The sequence below is a fragment of the Emys orbicularis genome, chromosome 2 (genome assembly GCF_028017835.1).
Source record: "Emys orbicularis isolate rEmyOrb1 chromosome 2, rEmyOrb1.hap1, whole genome shotgun sequence".
NCBI lineage: Eukaryota > Metazoa > Chordata > Testudines > Emydidae > Emys > Emys orbicularis.
The window spans coordinates 65,065,327-65,088,272 of record NC_088684.1 but is presented as its reverse complement, the minus strand read 5'-3'; the positions used below and the strand labels follow the sequence as shown (position 1 = coordinate 65,088,272).

The 22,946-nt window shown below is 42.4% G+C and overlaps 1 protein-coding gene across 1 annotated transcript in view; it reads right to left on the bottom strand.

The window, feature by feature from the left end:
- The window catches only part of ASPH (aspartate beta-hydroxylase), a 210,016-nt gene that overhangs the window by 102,184 nt on the left and 84,886 nt on the right, over positions 1–22,946 (bottom strand). The window contains exons 8-16 of the mRNA XM_065400175.1: positions 18,174–18,230; positions 16,055–16,099; positions 8,291–8,332; positions 7,568–7,612; positions 7,085–7,117; positions 5,011–5,055; positions 4,850–4,891; positions 3,830–3,880; positions 3,029–3,073 (exon numbers count right to left, since the gene is read on the bottom strand). Of these exons, the coding sequence (XP_065256247.1) occupies positions 3,029–3,073; positions 3,830–3,880; positions 4,850–4,891; positions 5,011–5,055; positions 7,085–7,117; positions 7,568–7,612; positions 8,291–8,332; positions 16,055–16,099; positions 18,174–18,230 (405 nt within the window). The remainder of the gene's footprint in view (positions 1–3,028; positions 3,074–3,829; positions 3,881–4,849; positions 4,892–5,010; positions 5,056–7,084; positions 7,118–7,567; positions 7,613–8,290; positions 8,333–16,054; positions 16,100–18,173; positions 18,231–22,946) is intronic.

The following is a 22,946-nucleotide window of genomic DNA, read 5'->3' as shown; positions in this document are numbered from 1 at the left end:
ACAGGATGATGTTCCTACATTTTGTACCAGTCTGAAGATTATGATGCAAGTGGGACAATTCTCTACTTTGAAAATTATGGACTAGTTGCACCAGAGCCATAAAATCTTAGCTTCTTTATTATCTGTACTACCATACAGTATTGCATTGATACTAAAGTTGGAAGTAGTAATATTTCCATGGAACAAATCAGCCTTGACAACAAGTATCTTTCCTTGGACTAAGATTGCAGACTCAAAACAAAAACATACCAAATCTGGATACTATCTTCACTGAATTTACTACTGTAAAAGATATCTGTCAGTCATACCTTATTCAGTTTAAAAACTTTTTTCGAAAACAGCTATTGTTAAACAATTAACTAAATTGCATTTTTAGATAAATCTCATATCAATGCTCATACCATGTCATAAGCAGTGGAATGTATCGTGCCAGGATTAACACATTTGTTGGATAAACCTCATAGCCAATATGGGATTATGTACTACTACAAACATTTTAGATTCCCTCAGTCAAGGTTCATGATGTAATTTAGCACACTAACCACTTCACAACTGTGATTTGTAAAAAGCCACAACATGGGGTTCTTGGATCTTTCACTACCACAGCCACTCCTGCATTGACCAAAAGTCCAACAAATGCAGGTATCTTGTATAACAAGTGACAATTTTACCACTAAACCGATTGTTCACCGGATGATAACTGAATAGAATTTCACTGCATTTAAAAATACAGAGGATTCAAAAGTTATGTATAGTGAAAACTTTAACCAGAAATATAGCCTGCACATGAAATATCTGAGATACCAGGTATTATGTAAGATACCCAACACAGTGGTTTGAGCATTGGCCTACTAAACCTAGGGTTGTGAGTTCAATCCTTGAGGGGGCCACTTAGGGATCTGGGGCAAAAATCTGTCTGGGGATTGGTCCTCCTTTGAGCAGGGGGTTGGACTAGATGACCTCCTGAGGTCCCTTCCAACGCTGATATTCTATGATTCTATGAAAGTTTGAGGATGAAGAATTAATTGAAATAGAAATGGGAACAAAACTAAACAATCGACTAACTCATGTCCAAAAACTCTCCATAGCAGTTTTTGAAAACTGAAGAAGGATGAGTGTATCTCATTCTTGTACCAGGAAATAAACCCAGACAATATTTTGCACTTGAAGACAAACAAAAAGTTGACAAATTCTAAATTGTACAAATTGAAGAGTATGTGTCTAAAACTATTAGATTGACCAAAGACTGAAGAAACTGACTTGCACCCAGAAGAGACAGGAAACATGAACAAGAAAGACAGAAAGAAAGAAAAAGGATCAGATGTTCACCTCTGCTGCAGTCCCTTTATGCCAGATGAAAGGGCTGGAGTGGCATAAATGTACCTTAAAAGTCCGGAACCCTGCCAAAGGCAGATTCCTACAGCACAGGTACAGTGGAGGACATCCATAAGGTTGCCTTTCAAGGATGCCTGGCAAGCTCTAGTGAAGGGGGTATTCCAGGACATGGCTAGGGATGGGGCCACAGCACAATACTTCAGAGATTCTGGGTAGCCCAGGCAGGGTGCCATCCATTAGACGGCCCTCTAACCAAAGGGCTGACTAAAATTATGCTGGGGACCCCCAGAGCAGCCCAGTCAGATGGGCACATCTGATCTCCCTCTGGGCTACAAGGTCTATCCATCGGCTCATGTGAGATTCTGCACTGTACTTCTTACAACTTATCTGCTCCGTTTTAAAAGAAACACTGGCAATGTCTGATGTTGAACTCTGAAAGCAGGACCCAAGGGAAGTGTGTGCATGGGGCTCAATTTATTGGATAGTAACGAAGGAACAAAACCATGTACCTATCTGTAGAAGTAAACCTTAAAAGGTACTAAGTTCTGAACATCTGGAGCATATTTATGGGTCTGACAAACACTATGCATCACTCTGTCCATATAGATAATGAATTGAGGAACTGGAAGTACTGTGGCAGTCCGGTTAACTGATGACTAAGACAAAAATACTCAAAGTATCATGTCATAAAACAGGGATGGGCAAACTACAGCCCGTGGGCCGCATGTGGCCAGCCGGCCACATCCAGCCATTTTAATCCAGTCCTCGAGCTCCTGCTGGGGAGCGGGGTCTGTGGCTTGCCCCACCCTGGCACTCCAGCCGGGGAGCAGGGTCAGGGGCCGCTCTGCGTGGCTCCTGGAAGCAGCGGCATGCCCCACTCCGGCTCCTGCGCACAGGGGCAGCCAGGGGTGCTCTGCGCCGCACACCGCCCCTGCAGCTCCCATTGGCCGGGAACTATGGCCAATGGGAGCTGCAGGGGCGGCGCCTGAGGACGGGGCAGCATGCAGCAGAACCTCCTGGCCATGCCTCCGTGTAGGAGCTGGAGGGGGGACATGTCGCTGCTTCCGAGAACTGCCTGAGGTAAGCGCCACCCGGAGCCTGCACCTCCGAGCCACCCACGCCCTTACCCGCTGCCCCATCCCTGATCCCCCTCACACCCTGAACTCCTCATTTCTGGCGCTACCCCAGAGCCTGCACCTCCAGCCAGAGCCCTCGCCCACTCCCACACCCCAACTTTGTGAGCATTCATGGCCCGCCATACAATTTCTATACCAAGATGTGGCCCTTGGGCCAAAAAGTTTGCCCACCCCTGTCATAAAAAGTCTTCCTCTCAGACCAGGACCTAAAATTACACTAAAGAATACATTACTTTCTTCAAATACACACATTTTTAGTTTTACCTTTTCATCAGTTGAACAGTCCATTTTTATTTTATTTTTTTTCTTATTCATTTAAAATTTGAATTAAAAATAATTGGAATAGTATTCTGAAGTTACTTCCTGTTAACTCAAAAATAAATAGCCTTAGGATTTATTCAGACCAAGATAAGACTATTACTTCAAAAACAGAAAGCAAATTCAAGTCATAATATTTGAACACCTATACTTTTTTCTCTCTCACACACACAAATTTCTTCCTACTGTGAAGGGTTTAATTTTATGAAAAAAAGATAACACTCTAAAAATTAACTTACCCACTAGATCATCATTTGAGTAATTCTCTGCTTCAACAGGAACTTCTGTAAATCAAATTTTGCAGCAATTACATATAATGTATCTGTTTTCAAAACTCTTAAATAATCCTGTATGGGTCATTTCAGCAGTAACTATTTCATTAACACAAGCTACTCTTTCAAAATACCTTTCTGAACAGAAGGGGGCTTTTGCTAGGGGTATGTAATGGGGACACTGGGCCCATTACACACACCTTTTGAAATGTGCGTGTACATTGGCCATACACTTTTTCAGTATGTATGCTTTTCACTTATTTACACACATTTAAATTTAAAAAACGGTATTACTGTATTTTATTGCCAGAAGCTGGGACTGTACAATAGGGAGTGGATCACTCAATAATTGCCCTGTTTTGTCCATTCTCTCTGAAGCATCTGGCATAGGCCACTGTAGGAAGACACAATACTGGGCTAGATGGACCATGGTCTGACCAAGTATGACTATTCTTATGTCCTTTTGTATTTAAAGCCAAAAAATATATACCTCTTGTCACTCAGCCTCACTGTTTGATAATATTTATTATAGCAAAGGTGCTATTACAAAAATGACTACGCTAAAAGCTTCAAAAATAGCATGCACTGTAACATTGTTAACCTTTGCAGAACAAATCTGGAAACAGAAAAAAGAATTTAGTTCATATCTTCCTAATTATAAAACAGGATTCCATTTCACAGCAGTCACAGTTCTTGAGTTTCACAATAGAAATATTCGCTAAAAAAAATTAGGTCAGAGATTTATTGCAGAAGAGTTACTACACAAACCTGTTTCCTGAGGTCCAGCAGCAACAGTGTCTTCTGTATGTTCTTTTTCCTCTGTTACAAAGAAAATTAAGGTGTATATTACACTTACAGTATTGTATGCATGAGTTTGCTTATCACACTAACTGCAAACCCAACAGATGGGTACAGATGTGACACTAGACATTACTTATTAAAATCTGTTATGTGCAATAGTTTTTAATGCCTCTTCACTACAATAAATATCTCGTTTTCAGTAAAACAAAACTATGTATTAAAACTTTAAATCATTGTAATATGAAATACCAACAGTAATATACACTTTCAGTTAGTTATATTAAAGCAAGATTTTTTTAAGTTCATTAATCTAAAACATTTTCATAAGAAAAAAACTACATTAATATACGGTCAAATCCTGTAGGCATTACTCAGGAAAAACTCCCATTTAGTTCACTGGAAACACTGACTGAGCATGGACAGAGTAAGGCTTGTAAGATTTTTCTCACAGTGAGCTGACATACTAAATAGCTTTGTATTAAGTTCGGCACAACTAGAATGTAGCCAGCAACACCAAAGCCACAAATGGAAAGGTTTTCAAACTTAAATCTTTTCAAATAGTCTTCAAAATAAAGAGAGACAAGATTGGTGAGGTAATATCTTTTACTGGACCAAATTAAAACTTCTCTCTCTCTCACCAACAGAAGTTGGGTAAATAAAAGATATTACCTCACCCAACTTGTCTCTGTAATATTCTGGGACCGACATGGCAACAATAACACTGCATTCAGAATTAAGAGTCCATACATTCAATTTTTCAAATCAAATGCAAATACATTTCTGCAAGTAATTAAAACATTTATTTAACAGTTGGTGTGTCAGTGGGCAAAATTAACTCTTTCTATTGGGAGATCTGAAACCTCAAATATTTCTTGTAATGCACCGTAGTAAACATTAATTAATTAGATCCCTTCCTTTTACAGTTAACTGACAGATATGGCAATTTGAACATGAAAATAAATACTTTTACAAAGCAAATATGCATACCTGATTGCTTTTTATTAATTTCCACGTCCTCAGGAATTTCATCTAGAGTTCAAGGTTTGCAAAAACAAAACAAAAAAAAACCCCAATTAGCTGTTTTAGGGTCAAATACTTAAAAAAAGGCCTATCTCAGACGTTTAAGACTATAATTAGAAAACATATACCTGGCTCTGTATCTTCATTTACTGGTTCTGGAAGTGCCCCTGCAGCTAAGAAGACAGAATATTTGTAGCAATACCTAAAGTAAGTTTTACACTTGTTAAACCTGCATCAAAACAAAGCAAAGGCTGATTTCTAAGGCTCATATTACCCCTCCCATGGAAAACCTCACAGGAAGAGAATGGAGATAAGGAAAGTTCTATGAAGTTTGTATCTGATTCCCAAACAAGCACCTCACCACATGCGTTCAAGATGAAAAAATTTAAGTCAATTTCAAATAAAATGTCAAAAGGTTAGAAATTTCCCAAAACCATTAGTAACAACTGTGTTGTATAGAAACTGTACTACACCTCTACCCCGATATAACGCTGTCCTCGGGAGCCAAAAAATCTTACCGCGTTAAAGGTGAAACCGCGTTATATCGAACTTGCTTTGATCCACCGGAGTGTGCAGCCCCGCCCCCCGGAGCGCTGCTTTACCGCGTTATATCCGCATTTGTGTTATATCGGGTCGCGTTATATCGGGGTGGAGGTGTACATGGCAGAGTTAACATTGCTATAGGAGCCAACGCTTTTCGATCCTGACTTGTGTGTTAAATTGAAAAATTAAAGCTGCACTAAAGTTAGTGGACATGTTTACTAAGACAAACTAATGCTCAATTTTATACTTTACCAGCCTGTGCCAGAGACCAGGAGCATCATGAAAGATGCCAGGGTTCATGGATTAGTGGGACTTGAAAGATTTCACGTACTATGATGGGGAATATTGGTCTATTGCTGTGGAACTTTTATAATAAATTAACCCTGCAAAGGGCGATTTACATGTGGACAATGTGTGTGGAGTTATTAGGGACTCTGGGAGAAAGGGGAAATTGAAGCAGGTAGGTCTGTCATACTGTGGGTATGTCTACACTACCTGCCGGATTGGCGGGCAGCGATCAATCCAGCGGGGGTTGATTTATTGCGTCTAGTCTAGATGCAATAAATCGACCCCCGAGCGCTCTCCTGTTGACTCCTGTACTCCACCACCGCGAGAGGCGCAGGCGGCCACCACAGTGAAGACACCACAGTGAGTAGGTCTAAGTACACTGACTTCAGCTATGTTATTCACGTAGCTGAAGTTGCGTAACCTAGATCGATCTCCCCCTCCCCCCAGTGTAGACCAGGCGTTAGACCTGCAACCCCAGGCAGGAGCCATCTTATGAAATATGGTGGAGAATGTGGGAGGGTGATGGGCCTCTTGTAAGAGGGGGGAACAGCCAGTGCATGGAAGAGGGAAATCGAGGCAGGGGGACCCTCGCAGGGCCACCCTGAGGCCGGGGGGGGCCCAGGTGGCGGCCTTTGACACACAGAGACTACTTGCACCAGTAGAGCTTAGTCTTACTTGAAACAGGTATGTGGCACCAGTGCAAACTGTGACTTACAGTACATCATTTTATCTTTTCTACCCCCTGGAGGTTTGATTGGTTCAGCTACTCTTGTCACTGCCCATCAATAGCTGAATTCAGGGGAAACCCTCAGTACAGACAAAGCCTAAGGCTCCAATTCTGCAAACAGATATTCCGATGAGCAACTTTAAGCATGCGAGTAAGTCCCATTGGAGTGAATTGGTCTGTTCCTGCAAGGCTCTGAGTACTTTCAGTTTCCATTGCTTACACAGGAGTTAAAGAAACAACACGCAGAAGCAGAACCTAATTTAGTCAAGTCCAAAGCTACTGAAAAAAGTGAAGTATAAAATGGTTAAGGAACAACGAGACCACAAATAGGTTTGGACAACCATGGAGTTCAGATACCACATCCAGAATCTGAGATCCACAAGCGGCAGTAAGCAGTAAAAGTATTAATAAACGTTTTGTTATAACCTGGGGAGAAAGAAAACCTGCTTTTATAATTTTTTTTATATATAACTCTCCAAAGGAAATTAGCTATTTAAAACTACTGTAGGCAACAGAAAAATTCTCAGTCAAGTACATTTTTTAACGAGTGTCTTCAATTTGTATTAAGATAGAGTAACTTTAAAAAAATAATCTTTAAGTCCTCCTTTCAGAGAGAAGAGAAGAGAACAGCTGCTTATACTCACTTTCATCTTCCTTTTCAGCATCATCAGCTGGTTCTGTTGGGAACAACATTTCTTAGCTTCAAATTTATTATTTTGGGCCAACATCAAGAGAACATTTAAAAATTTGAAATGCCTAAAAAAACGGTTCTTTTTAAGGAAGGAATAATGTTTTACAATATTAAGAAATTTCTAATTACTCTATAAAAATGGAAACAAGTACATGATTTTGTTGAAAGATAACCACAAACAAATCATCATCTAGAACAGGCTTGCATTACCCAGAGCACTAGACTGAGTCTACCACAGTGGGGCTTAATTTAAATTATGCTTCATTTTAAGGAGGCTAAAATTCCTGACAAGGACTGAGAAAGTGACCATGCCAATATGGTATGGGCCCCAATTTTTATAACATTTAACAATCTTCTGTGTATAAAACCCTACAAGTAATACACAAACATTGTTCCATAATTAATGTAAACAACTAACAAATGTATTTATTTTCACCTTGTATGCTTTCTTCATAGTAGTATTCATTTACAGGCTCTTTACCTGAAATGGGGATACATTCAAATGATACATGAGAACAACATTCTTTAAAATTACCTTTATTAAATGAATGCAGAATTCATAAGCAAGGTGTTATTTACCATCTAATTTACAAAGGGATGCTAGTTTGAAATCCTGTCAATTTCACTGTGTTAAAATAGTTTCAGATATTACATGCCCCAGAATCTCCCTGCCAAATTTCATAGATTCAAAAAAATTACATTTCCCTACTTTTTAAAATGGTTCTCTTTCTCCCACTCTACACAAATAGGGGGAAACAATTGACTAGGCAGGTAGAACAGTGAAGCTACCTATATACAGGTGTTGTAAATGCACCAAAAACAATTTTTTGATACAAACAGAAATATTAACTGCTCTCTCTAATCTTTCAGCTATAGCAATCTTAGATGTTACATGAAAAATAATAGTTTTCAGATAGTGAATTTTAAGTTACCTGTGCACCAATAAAAAAAAAAATCTCCTTTCGGCTCTAGAAGAAATAGGGTAGGAGTTGGGGTTGTCTTCTCTTTATTTTGGTGTTGGGGAGATTTACTTATATCTAAAGTATCAGAGGGGTATTCACCCATGAAAGCTTATGCTCCAATATGTCTGTTAGTCTAGAAGGTGCCACAGGACTCTTTGTCGCTTATATCTAAAGGTTACTATCCTAAAGTAGTTTACCTGCAGTTTCTTCTGTTTTTCCAGTCTCCAATTCTGCATACGCTAAGGGGATATAATTTTATCTTACAGTTATTTACGTAAGTGCAGTCATACAAAAAACATTGACTAATAGATTTTTCTGTAAAATAAAATCCAGCATAAACATATTAAGGTTACTAACCTAAATGATGTGTTAGCTTTGTTCTTTACTTTCTTCCACTACTTAGTCTTTTTCTCTTCTCTGGAGCGGTCTTGCTCTACCCCTGAACCAATTCTCTTCCCCCTCAATTTTGCCTATTGTTTTTTCCCCATTACTTTTATAGGTAGGTAAGAATTGTCATACTGGATCAGACCAGTGGTCCATATTCTAGTCCCATATTCAGTCTCCTGTGGCCATCATCAGAGACTTCAGAAGGTGTAAGGTACCTTGCACTAGGCGGCTGTGGGATCATCCGTCCCTAACTTCAGGTTGCCTCTGAATCCCTTTATAGTTAAGCCTTGTCTACACAACTCAGTTTTGTTGACAAAAGGCAGCTTTTGTCAACAAAACAGTGGAGGCCTACACACTACAATGCTCCTCCTGCCGATTTAACTCGCCTGCTATGTCGACATAATAAAACCACCCTGACAAGAGACAGAGCTTTTTGTGACGTAGTTAGAGCGACGCAGCATCAGTGTAGACACTGAGTTCCTTACATTGCCATAACTGGCCTCAAGCCGGTATCCCACAATGCCCACCGTGACTGGTCACGGTTTTGAACTCCGCCGTCCTGCAGCCAGCTACACAGGTATGCACCACTCCCTTTTTAAAGCCCCAGGAAGTTTTGAAATTGCTCTGTTTGCTCGGCTGGAGAGGTCACATAGCATCTGCCCAGCGCTCCTGTCTGCACTACAGGGGAAGTGCTGCTTCTACTGAGGCTGTGGGGAGAGGAGGCTGTAGGTCTGAGGCTGGGTCTGTGGGGAGAAATCACTGTAGGGAGGCAGGGGGAGAGAATCATAAGGCACTCCCTAGATCCCCCCTATCCATGCATCTTTCAAGGTTGCTGCAGTACCCAAGGCTCTCCACCCATGGGAGATTAAACACAATGACAGCCAAATAGTGTTGGAGGAATCCTGCTCTCCCCAACACTAGGGCCGCAGCGGCAGGCAGGCTGCATGGCTGAGTCCCCTGCAGCTGCACTTAAGAGAGACACCATGAATACACGCTCACTCAGGCGTGAACCCCTCCACAGAGAGTCTCTCACAACCCCCCCCCCCCAACACTTTGTCTGTCACACAGTTCCTCTCACACACGCCTCCCTTTCTCCTTCCCCCTCCAATCGGTGGACTTCTTGTGTTACTGTTCAGCAATGTTAGTTTGGTCACATTACCAAGTGCTACTTTCAAAAGTGATTTAAAGGGTGTTACTTTTTGGGCACACACAGCAATCATTACAAGGCTCATAGCACAGCGCGACAAATAATGCCAGGCTCAACACACTACAGCAGCACCCATTACTGTGGCTCAGTGTTAAAATGTTCCTTCAAGGCCTCCCTCAGCCAAATAGCGCTCCTCCCCATTGAGCTCTGCTTATAGCCTTGTGGTCATAATGCACGGCACAATACTAAAGAGCAGTGCAGAATCCATGCTTTCTGACAGAGATGGCTGGGCTGCAGGTTACCAGGGCAGTTGGCAATCGAGCTGGCAATCGAGTAGAATCCCCATGGAACGATGGGATTGAGAAACCTGCATCATGTGGTGCTGAACCAGCCCCCACGAGGCACTGCAAATCCTTCCCAAAACATGCTGCGGCCAGTTGCACACTGGGATAGCTACTCATGGTGCACTATTCTCTGTGTCGATGCAAGAGCTGCTATTGTGGATGCGCTCCACTGAGACAAGGAGCATAGTGTGGACATGCAACAGTGGTTTAATTACAGCGGTGGCTGTACACTGACGTAACTTAATGTGACCTAAACCTTGAGGCAGGAGGGTCTCTCTTCCAAAATTTGTTTCGATTAACTGCTTTAACTATCAGTATTTTTGTTATCCATATAAACACCAGTCTCTTTGAAACTTGCTAAATTTTTGGCTTTGAGGACATCCTGTGGCAATGAGTTCCACAACTTGATTATATATGGTGTGGGGGAAAAAATCCCTTTTATGAGTTTGCCACCTTTTAATTTAATTAATTTTGAGGTGAATTTGCCACCTTTTAATCAAATTCACTGTCTCTTTTTTCTTATTTTCTGAGACAACATAAGAACAAGGAGAAAACAGAAACTCTAGATCTATCTTCGCTATACATTTGCTATTTTATATACTTTTATTGTGGCTATTCTTATTTGTCTCCTTAGAAAGCTAAAGAATCAGAGTCTTTTCAATCATCTCTGTTTATGTGCAAAGCCCTCAAAGAAGCTTCATATTCCTGAATATAGCACACTGCATCCAAACCAAATAAACAAACCTAACTTAATGGTGTTGGCAAGAGGGTAGAGACACCAACAAAGGACATCCAGCACTGAAGGCAGGATCAATGGGTCAAAGCAGAGCCACTAGTGGCAGCTCCAGATGGTTTTGATTGCAGGTCCTGTAGGCTCCTTGCCTGCCTGCAGTCAATAAGCAATGGCCTGGAAGGTTTTAGGGCTACGGTAGTGGCAATGGGCAGCACACAACCAGTAGGTGGAGGGGAGCAATGCTAAACTATCACATCATAACTGTCTGAGGGAGCCCTCCCAAAAAGCTTTGAGCTAAAGAAGTTCCCAACCTGTGTCTTACTGGGTCAGACCTCAAGGGTGAGAATTCTTTGAGGGTATTATCTAAAAAACATATATGTGGAGGTGATAATCCTCAAAATATTGTTCAAAACTAACATCTCATTATAACCACCATTAGCTGAAGAGCATAATCCATCTTTTCCACCACCCAAAGTATATTCTGACTGAATAGGCCACATAAGCTATTTGTAACTTTCTGACATGACCCAGATTCCACACTGTAATATAGCTGGATTGTAGGCTGAAATTAAGGTTGTTTGGGGAGCATTAACTAACAATTATCTAATGCTCAATTACTCTTTAAAAAACTAAGTTATTATAATGTTTGATTTAATTGGTATTGATTTGCAGCTTTAACTCCACCTTAATGACATTTGTTTAAGAACCGTAATATCTTTCCACGTCCAACATAACAGTATTAGATCTCTACCTGTATCTTGAGTCTCAGTCCCTTCTCCATAATTTGGTTTAAAAAAAAAAAAAAAAAAAAAAAATTAATATTAACCAAAAGTTCTGGGGTCTGATTTAGCAAAGCGTCATAAAATGTAACACATTTGCTAAGTGTAGGTGTTAGAGTTGGAAATTAGCTCATCTAGTCAATGCAGCGCATTCAAGTGCTTTTCCCAGTAAAGTTTTGGGGCCTGACTGTGCAGCAGCTCCACATACACACAGAGCCTTTATTGAAGTCAATGGAAATTCCACACCTGGAACAACTATATAACCGGATCCATAAATGTCTCATTAAAAAAAATTTAGTCAAGTGAAAGTTCAGAAAGTATTTTTCCATTCAACCAGATGAGATCAAAAAGTTAGATTTCAGCACATTGACCCAAGCAGAGATAAATCCTCAGGACAATTATCATTGATATGCAGGATAGTTTTATACAATTATTTGGTCAAGCCAAATTTGCTACCTTTATACATAATTCAAGGGCTATTTTTCCTTTCAAGTCTTTGGACAGGAAAGAGGCTAATTGACTAAAAGCCTTTATTATTATTTTGCTGTTGGGTAATGGCAATTAGAACTTTAAGAATTAGCTATTTATTATACGGAGATTTAACGTGTTGCTGATGTGAATTTTAAAATTTTGGAAAGGTATGCAGTACATTAAATGGACACGGAGTTTTATATCAAATTTATGCAATGTCAGTAAGTACTAAAAGAAAAGCTCAATATAAATGCAAACAAATTAACATGTTATTCTAAAAATAGAATACCCCAAACTATTTAGAACAAGATTCACAAAAGGACTTATGTGCCTAACTGCCACTTCAGGTGCCTAAATCCCAGAATCAGGCACTCAATAGGATTCAAAAATCCCCGCTCAGCTATCCCTGGGACCCTGCAGAAGCCTAAACTCACTTAGCACTTAAATGTTTGTGTCATAACTATAAAGGGAAGGGTAACAACCCTCCTGTGTACAATACCATAAAATCCCTCCTGGCCAGAGGCACCAAAATCCTTTTACCTGTAAAGAGTTAAGAAGCTCAGGTAACCTGGCTGACACCTGACCCAAAGGACCAATAAGGGGACAAGATACTTTCAAATGGGGTGGGGGTGGGGAGGGAGGCTTTTGTTTGTGCTCTTTGTTTTGGTGGTGTTCGCTCTTGGGACTAAGAGGGACTGGACATCAATCCATGTTCTCCAAATCTTTCTGAACAAGTCTCTCATATTTCAAACTTGTAAGTAACAGCCAGGCAAGGCGTATTAGTTTATCTTTGTTTTCTCAGCTTGTGAATGTTCCCTTTGCTAGAGGGAGGTTTATCCCTGTTTTGTTGTAACTTTGAAACTAAAGCTAGAGGGGGTTCCTCTGGGCTCTTTGAATCTGATTACCCTGTAAAGTTAGTTATTTTCCATCCTGATTTTACAGAGATGATTTTTACCTTTTCTTTTTAATAAAATCCTTCTTTTAAGAACCTGACTGATTTTTCCATTGTCCAAAGACCCAGGGGTTTGGGTCTTTGATCACTTTGTAACCAAATGCTGTTCAAAAAGTTGGTTTCTGTTTTTTAATACACTGTTACTACTTGAAAGCAATTGAAAACTACCAATGTATTGCTTTACTTTTTGTATTAATATTCATAATCAAAATCTGAAAATTAGCATCCCTCCTCTTTTTTGTAATTTCATTGTTACAAATATGTGCTTCACTTCTGAGCATCTAGATTAATCTATTTAATTTATGTTTTCCTGGCTCTCCTATTGGTAAAAAAGGAGGGGAGGTGAAAATAGGGTCTAGTTTCACAAAAAAGAAAGAAAGTGAAATATTAAAGTATCAGGACAATTAAAATGTAATCAAGATCGATATTTTCATTAAAGACAATAGTTAAAAATGTTCAGTCTTGGTGCACTATATCTTCTGTTAAAAAAGTATTAAAGTCACAGAATTCAGAGATAACATGAATAGGATAAATGTTAAAAGTTATCTAACGAATATACTAAGTTATTTGTTTGAATGGTAAGTTAGTGATATATTTAAAATTAAGACAAAAAAGTTCAATTCAGGTAGAGCTTCCCCCACCCCCAACAGGATTCTGAAAACTTTCCTGCATCAAAAGACAAATTTAAAAATAAGTTCCCACAAGATAGGAGGGTTTAGGTTGAGTCAGTAGCTAGATTTTCCTGTGAAATTCACAAAATATACTACAAAAAAATGACATCAATTTACAATGGCAGCACTCAGTCATTTCTATTTACAGCATGATGTAATGGGACATTCTGCTGTTTTGGATTTGATCATTAATTATCCCATAGCACTTAAACATCCTGTGACAGCCTGTATCCCATGTTGACCATTTTTTCAAGATGATAAAATGTTGTACAAAGTACGCCTTGTGAGGTATCATTTGAAAACTCAAATCTACTGAACAATACTGTCCTGGTAAAATGTGTGAATCAATATTGTATGTAAAGTTATAATATCTTACTGTATAACATTGCTGTAACATATTCCAAATTAGAAAAGCAAGCCCAAACCAGTTTTCAGAGACTAAGATACATTGGCACCCCAGCCAGGTGTTAACGGACTACCACCTGGTTACTTGGTCATTCTCTGGCAGCGGGAAGGCATGGACAAGAAATTTACATTTCATCACAAGGATGGTTCAAACCTCACACCCACAAGGGACTGTTTCTCACCATGGCTTAGCAATGATGTTTCTAGCACAAGAAATTGAATAATAAAGAGGGGAGAAGAACACTTGACCTCACTTCTCCTCCTTCATCTCTGCTTATAACATCAGTGACTCAAAGAACTGAGCTTGGAGGGTAGGGGAAGTCCTGGCTGAAAAAAATCTCAGCCAGTGGACTGCAAAGCGTCTGGTGAGAAAGATATTTGCTTTGGATTCATTTTAGTTTGTTAAATTAAATGTCAGTTGCATTTTAGCTTTTATTTCTTATGTAACCAATCCTGACTTTTATGCCTCATTACTTGTAGTCACTTAAAAATCTCTCTTTTCTTTCTGTAGTTAATAAACTTATTTCACTGTTTTAATCCAAACACACTGGTCAGATAAAGTATGTGGGAAACTCCATATAGGATAACAAAACTGGTGCATGTCATTTTCCACTGATGAAATGACACTTTCTAGGAGTTTGCATTGTCCAGTAGAGTGCAGGGCAATACAAGATGCACATTTCTGGGAGAAAGTCTGGGACTAGAGAATCTGCTGGTGTTCTTCTGCAGGGTAATTCATGAGTGGGTAGCTAGTGGCACTCAACACAGTGTAGCTGGGATCAAGTTACATGCTGGAGGCTGTGTGATAACTGACCAGGAGTCTGTTCACTGATAAAGCAGAGTAAAAGACATCCCAGGCTGGAGAACTGAGAAAACATGGAAGACAACTAAGATTCAGGAGCCTAATACTGAAAGAAAATATAGTAATGTTTATTTTAGCTGGTGGGCCTTGTGCCCATAAGGGGCGGCCTAACGTCTTGGCAGACCAAGAGCCCTTTTGGTACACTCTATCCCAACCTGCAAAGGGTAGAGGGTACCAAGGATCAAAGAATTCAGAAATTAGATAAGTCCTGAGTTACTGGCTATTTGGAGAGAGACCGGAAAACTCACACTGGATCTAGTTGAATGCCTGGTAAGCAATGGGTAAGGCCCTACCAAATCCACATTACATTTTGGTCAATTTCACGGTCATGGGATTTTAAAAATCATACATTTCATGATAGCAGATATTTAAAACTGAAATGTCACGACATTGTAACTGTAGGGGTCCTGACCCAAAAGAGGGTAGTAGTGGGTTGGGGCATTGCCACCCTTACTTCTGCGCTGCTGCTGGTGGCAGCCGCTGGCCAGGAGTCCAGCTCGGAAGGCAGCACTGCCACCAGCAGCAGCGCAGATATAAGGATGGCATAGTATAATATTGCTACCCTTACTACTGGGCTGCTGCCTTCAGAGCTGGGCCCTCGTCCAGCAGCCACCACTCTCCAGCCGCCCAGCTCTAAAGGGAGTGAAGAAGTAAGGGTGGCAATACCATGCCCCGGTACAATAACCTTGCAACCCCCCTCGCAGCCCTCTTTTGGGTCAGGACCCCCAGTTTGAGAAACGCTGGTCTCCCCTGTGAAATCTGTATAGTATACAAAAGACCAGATTTCACAGGGGAGAGCAGATTTCACAGTCCATGGCGCATTTTTCACAGCTGTGAATTTGGTAGGGCCCTAGCAATGGGTAGCTATTGCCCCTACCCAGTATTAAGTTAATAAAGTTATTGCCTGCTACTTAAGATCCATTCTAGTGTCTGTCTTTCACACATGCATGTTCTGAGCAAGATAGTGTTCCACTCATGTGGCTCCATTACTGGGGCAGCTGCATTGTTTTACATTACATTCAAGTTAAGTTTATAAAGCGCTTTGGAATCCTGCAGGATGGAAGCTATAATATAAACGTAAGGCATCATCAAAAAGTTGATGAAGTCCTTAAACTGTAGGAAGAAAGGCACACCGCTCCCCTGACACCCAAATGAACTGCAGTTTTTTAACCACATGGTATAAAGAGGAAAAAGTATTTTTTTACAGTACCTCCATGATGTTCAAGAGCATCTTCCTGTGCTAATTCAGTGTTATCTAAAAAGAAAGACATATTTACTTGCTTTGTTTAACCTGTCATAAAATAGCCAAGCAACACAGCAGTAACCAAAATACCCTGTGAGTAAACAGTTAGCTCCACTCCAAGTATATTCCAGATACTAATAGTATTTGTAATCATGCAACTTTATGTTTAAGCACTGAATACTGTTTTATAAAACCACACACCCCACAAGCTACAATAGGAATCCCCAGTCTTGGAAAATTTGTGCATGTGCTTAACTTTAAGAATGTGAGTAGTCTCGTTGACTTTGGTGGGACTATTTCCATAAGTCAAATGAAGCACGTGTGTATTTGCAGGATTGGGGCCTAGGGAGTTGTATTTACAACTATAAAGCAAATAGCATTCCAAAAATTAGGGCAACAGATTTTTGCATTTAATCAAAATAATGTTTCTACATATACCATACATGATCTTAAAAAACATGTGCTAACTTATTTTTCATTTTCCTTGTGATCTCAGAAACAGGGTAATAATTATTTCAAGATGAAAGGGAAGATAGAATTATGAACTTGATATTGTTTTGTAAACGATATATATTTTTAGATGAGATAACGTTTGGTTGATAAAGATAACTGTTGACACAATATACTTAGTACCACATGACTTGCAGAAGTCTAAGTCAAATCGCATTCTGATTAAAAAATAGCACTAAACAAAAACAACGTAGCACATACTGAATGGATTAAAAACTGGCTGACATTTGAAAAATAACTAAATAGGATTCATCAACTGGGGGTACTATTAGTGTAGTCTGGCATGGATCTGTTCTTGTCCTAGTGCTATCTATCAGTGACCTGGAAGAAAAAACAGATTAAACAAAGATTGGTGAAGTGGTAAATAAGGACAGGTCATTAATATAAAGGGATTGGGACTATCTAGTAAACTGGACTCACTTGACCATTTAATATAGCCAAATGCAAAAGATAATACACCGAGGAACAATAAATCGTGGGTCAGACTTACAAAATGAGGGGGTATATCCTGGAAAACAGAAACTCTAAAGGAATTTAGGGGTCATGGTGTATAACCAATTGAACACAAATTCCCAATTCTAAGTTGTGGCTAAGAGGGCTAGCACAATCCTTGGATGTATAAAGAGGGCAATATAGGTTAGGAGTAGAGAGGTGGTATTACCTCCATATACAGCATCAGTTGGAATATTACATCCCTGTGTTCCATTATTGTAATGCAATGTCCTGGTTTCCACATTTTAAAAAGGATGCTGACAAATTGGAAATGGTTCAGAAAAGAGCTACAAGAATGATTTGGGGTCTGGAAAACCCGCCTTATAGTGGGAGACTAAAGCTCAGTCTATTTAACTTATCAAAGAGATGGTTAAGGAGAAACAATCACAATCTGTTGGTACCTCTGGGGGGAGAAGATTTCTTATAGCAGAGGGATCTTAAATTTAACAATGGCTGCAAGCTGAAGCTAAACAAATTCAAATAGGAAATAAGGTTCAAATTTTTATCAGTGATGGTAATTAACTAATGAAACAACTTACCAAGGGATGTGGTGGATTTTCTTAGAGACTTTAAATCAAGATTGGATGTCATTTTAAAAGGCTGAGCTAGTTTAAACAAAGTTATTTGGCTTGCTGCAGGAATTACTGGTGAAATTGTACGGCTTGCATTATGCATATCAAACTAGATAATCATAATGGTACCCTCTGCCCTTAAAATCTAAGGATCTATAGTTACTCTAGTTTAAGAGTCACAAGTGAGCACAGGAAACTCCTTACAGGTTAAAAAAATTCAAACACATGGAGTGAAATCCTGGCCTCACTTAAGTTAATGGAAGTTTTATCATAGACTTCAATGAGGCAAAGATTTCACCAATTGTGGCCTAATCTTTTTTCACTTACCAAAATTAAATAGAACTGCTGTTTTGCAAAACCAAAGCCACACCCAGATTTGCCCATTCCTCATTACAGACTAACGTGTACCAAAAATGGTTTATTATGCCAAACTACTTGAGAATACAAACCTGAATACCATATAACATATACAAATAATTTTTAATAAGAGGGTTTTTTAATAGTTTACAAACCTGGAACTTTTGACTCATATGCTGGCTCTTCTAAATCCATGTAATATTCATATGGATCTGTAAAGTAAGACATTTGCTGTTTTTTCATATTTAATGTTCTGATATTTTAATGGGTGACCATATTCTGGCTTTCAATCACTGCAAATAACCTCCAACCTCTCCATGTACATAGGGACAACTGGCTGAGAATGAACAAACTGAGGCCCTGCAACTGAATCAGTGTGGTTGGACTCATACATGTCTGATAGTAAAATTCCACACAGACCGTATGTTTTTTTCCACACACGGATAGACTAAGAAGAGGAGGGAAGGGACCTATGGGGTTGGATATTCTAAAAGTAAATGCATTGCTCTTCGACTAAGGTCTTATGTATCATGAGTTTTAGTACCTTATTTAGTTGATTTAAATCGGTAAACAAAAAAGGGTAATAAAGCAAAAGAGAATTAAAAAAAATTATCCACAGAAGTAGATTTTCATGATGTTAGTTCCATTAATGACTGTCACTCAATATCAAGTTCCATATGTAAGCCGTCACCGTGCCTCAGTGGATCACAACTGAGAATACCAAATTCAGGAGAAACTGCTGAGAAATAGGGCAGACATCTCAAAACTGGTGGGTTTTTTCCCATAAGATATACCAACACTAGCAACAAAAGTAAACTTCTGTCTCACCACATTGGCTAACAAGAAGTCAGAAATGCAGCCTCCTTAGGTATTCCAGACCTGGATTCAACACCCAGACACTAGATCAGGGGTCGGCAACCTTTCAGAAGTGGTGTGCCGAGTCTTCATTTATTCACTCTGATTTAAGGTTTTGAGTGCCGGTAATACATTTTAATGTTTTTTAGAAGGTCTCTCTCTATAAGTCTATTATATAACTAAACTATTGTTGTATTGTAAAATAAACAAGGTTTTCAAAATGTTTAAGAAGCTTCATTTATAATTAAATTAAAATGTTGATCTTACGCTGCCGGCCCGCTCAGCCCGCTGCTGGTCTGGGGTTCTGTTCACCTAGGCCGGCAGTGGGCTGAGCGGGGCCTGCGGCCGGAACCCCGGCTGGCAAGGGGCCAGCAGCCAGAACCCTAGGTTGGCAGTGGGCTGAGCGGGGCCTGTGGCCGGGACCCCAGCTGGCAAGGGTCCGGCAGCCAGAACCCCAGACCGGCAGCGGGCTGTGCAGGGCTGGTGGCCGGGACCCCACAGCCCACTGCCGCTCAGGGGTTCCATCCGCCGGCTCCTGCCAGCCGGGATGCCAGCTGCCAGACCCGCTCAGCCCGCTGTCGGTCTGGGGTCCCGGCCCTGCCCACATACAGTGGGTACCTACCTTCTCCCTGGTTCTGGCCCATTCTCTTCCTCTCTCTGCACTGAGCTGAGGGTGGAAGTGCACTGAGCACAGGGCTGGGGGTGAAGGGTCTGGCCAGGAGCTAGAATGAGGGAGGGGACTCAGGGTTGGGGCAGGAGATTTGGGTGTGGGGCACTTACCTGGGCAGCTCCCATTTGGTGCAAGGGGTGCAGGTGGGAATGTGGGGTGTGTGTGTGTGTGTGTGTGTGTGTGTGTGTGTGCGCACGCGCGCGCAGGAGCTCCCGTTTGGTGCTCAGGGTGGAGGTGGGGATGTGGGGGGTGCATGGGGTGTGGGGGCGCTGGGTATGTGGGGGGGTGCAAGAGTCAGGGCAGAGAGCTGGGGGCATGTGAGGGGGGTGCAGGTGTCAGGGCGGGGGGGGGCTGGGTATGTGTGGGGGTGCCAGAGTCAGGGCTGGGGTCATGGGGGGGCTGAAGGAGTCAAGCAGAGGGCTGGGTGTGTGTGAGGGGGGTACAGGGCTCAGGGCATGGGCCTGGGGGATGTGCGAGGCTGTGGGGCTCAGGGCAGAGGGCTGGGTGTGTGTGAGGGGGGGTCAGGGCTCAGGGCAGAGGGCTGGGGGTGCGTGGGGGGGGGTCACGGCAGAGGGCTGGGGGTGCGGGTGGGGGGGTCACGGCAGAGGACTTCCCCCACTCCTGCGGCCCCCAGCTGGTTCACCCACTCAGGGCCCCGCGGCGCACCACACGAGCGCAACTAGCGCCCCCCGGCGAGAGAGTCCCCTCTGGCTGTGTCTGGAGGAGCCGCTCCAGGCGGCGCATGACCCGGCGGTATGCAAGCTCCTCGTCCCAGGGCTCTCTGGCCACCACCGATTCCCGCTCGCCCGCACCTGCTGTGCGCTCAGCACCGCCGGGCCACAGGGCTCTCCACTCCTCCCAGCAAGTACCCATCCATGGCCGCGGCCGGGCGCCTCCTCCCGGGGACGCTCAGCAGCCGGCGCTTACTGCCGCCGGGAGTCGGGACCGGGTCCGGCAGCGAACCCGCTCCCCCGGCGCGCTGCCAATCCACCATGGCCAGCTATACCAAGGCAGCCCAGGTGAGCGGGCTCCTTGCTGAGTGAGGGGACGCGGGAGCCCACGGGCAGGCCGCTGAGGCGGCTCCTCTCTGGGGCGGCACAGGCTCTGCCCCTCACTGGCTGCGTGTCCTCGGGACTCAGGCAGGCAGCAGCGTGCCATTAAAAAAAATCGGCTCGCGTGCCAGCTTTGGCATGCGTGCCATAGGTTGCCGACCCCTGCACTAGATTTAATGATGAGTGGTTATTTAAAACCAATTTCAAAGGGTTCTTCTGATCCCAAAGGGCCAGCCGCATACCCAGATCAATATACAACTCAGATCTTACCCAATAATCATGTTGTTGCCAATCTAATATCTAAAGGCTTATTTATAAGAGAAAGAAAAAGGTGAGAGTTAAAACTGGTTAAAGGAATAAAATACATACAATAATCCAGGGGTCGGCAACGTTCGGCACGCGGCTCGCCAGGGTAAGCACCCTGGCGGGCCGGGCCAGTTTTATTTACCTGCTGACGCGGCAGGTTCGGCCGATCGCGGCCCCCACTGGCCGCGGTTCGCCGTCCCGGGCACATCGCTCGCCCGCACCGCTTCTCGCCGCCCCCATTGGCCCGGGACAGCGAACCGCGGCCAGTGGGGGCCGCGATCGGCCAAACCTGCCACGTCAGCAGGTAAATAAAGCTGGCCCGGCCCGCCAGGGTGCTTACCCTGGCGAGCCGCGTGCCGAACGTTGCCGACCCCTGCAATAATTGCTGAGTTCTTGTAGAGTAACTCCTCACTTAAAGGCGGCCCGGTTAACCTTGCTTCGTTGTTATGTTGCTGATCAATTAGAGAACATGCTCCTTTAAAGTTGCGCAATGCTCCCTTATAAATGTTGTTTGGCAGCAGCCTTTGCCTACCACTTGCAGAAAGAGCAGCCTGTTGGAGCTAGCCTGTTGGGGGCTTGGAACCAGGGTGGGCCAGCAGCCCCCCCATCAGCTCCCCTAAGCTCCCTGTGTTGCAGCCACCCAGCAGACTATCAGTTCAGCTGTCCCTCCCCCCATTGCCGTGTGCTCCTGCCCTCTGCCTTGGAGCTGCTCCCGGAAGCCTCCTGCTTGCTGTGCAAAGGGGTGGGGGGGGGGGAAGAGAGAAGAGGGATACTAATGTCAGGGTCTCCCCCTCCCCCTGCTCCTGTACCTCATCTCCACAGTGCGGAGGGGGACACGACAGGGCTCAGGACGGAGGGAGCTTGCTGGCAGCAGCTGCTGTCTCAACTTGCTGATCTACTTAAAAAGGTAATGTACTTAGAGTTGGGTCAGCGTACTTAAAGGGGTAATGCATGTCTCTCTCTCTCACACACGGTGTCTGTCTGTCTTTCTCTGCCACGCTGTCTCCCCTCCCTCCATTCGTGCTGCCTTGTAGAGTGAGAGACTACATTAACAACGTGTTAACCCTTGAGGGCTCAGCCGAATGCTAGTTCATCATTTAACAGTAAGGCATTCCCTGGGAAATATCCCACCCTTACTTCACCACCTCAACTGAGCTTCACAATCATCATTGCTGTGTAAAGTATTAAATTGTTTATACACATATAAAATAGTCTTTTGTCTGGCGAAAACATTTTTTCCTGGAACCTAACCCCCCCCCCATTTACATTAATTCTTATGGGGAAATTGGATTCACTTAACATAGTTTCTCTTAAAGTAGCATTTTTCAGGAACATAACTACAATGTTAAGCAAGGAGTTACTGTACCAGGTTTGGAGCAGCGATGGAATAAACTGCTGGCTTATTAAATCTCTGGGTGCTTCCAAATCATTGGTTAGAATGCTCCCATTAGTGTAAATTCATAATCCAGAGATCAGAGCAGGAAAGAGAAAACTGAGATGCTTCCAGGGCCTTTTATAGCTTCTGGCATGTGGAGGGAAAGCTCTCAGTCTTAGTTTGGGGGAAAATATAGGCACAAAATGGAGTTCAGTACCACATGGTCTAGTCACATGCCCTTGCATGCTTCTATGAGTCATAGGAGGGGCCATTACCCATATTCTAGCTAGAATGTCCACAAGAATGTTCATCTAGTGAAGATAGGTTTCTTCCATGTCCTAGTGTGTTCACTGATGGGCCGTCAACTCAAATATTCCCTTCCCAATATGCTGGCTAGACTGGATTTAAATACCTTGTGGGTGTTATCCAGAAGCAAACATTGGAAATGCAGGTACACAGTCAATATTCATAACTCCAGATACAAAAATAATGCATTCATACAAATAGGATGATCACACTCAGCAAACCATAACTTTTCCATTGACACCTTAGATGGCATACATTGTACAAGATTTTTTGCAATTATATAACAGTGGTAGCAACAATGATCTACATGGTCATATTTTTATCAGATAATGTAAATTATCCATAGAAGTAGACTTTCATTATG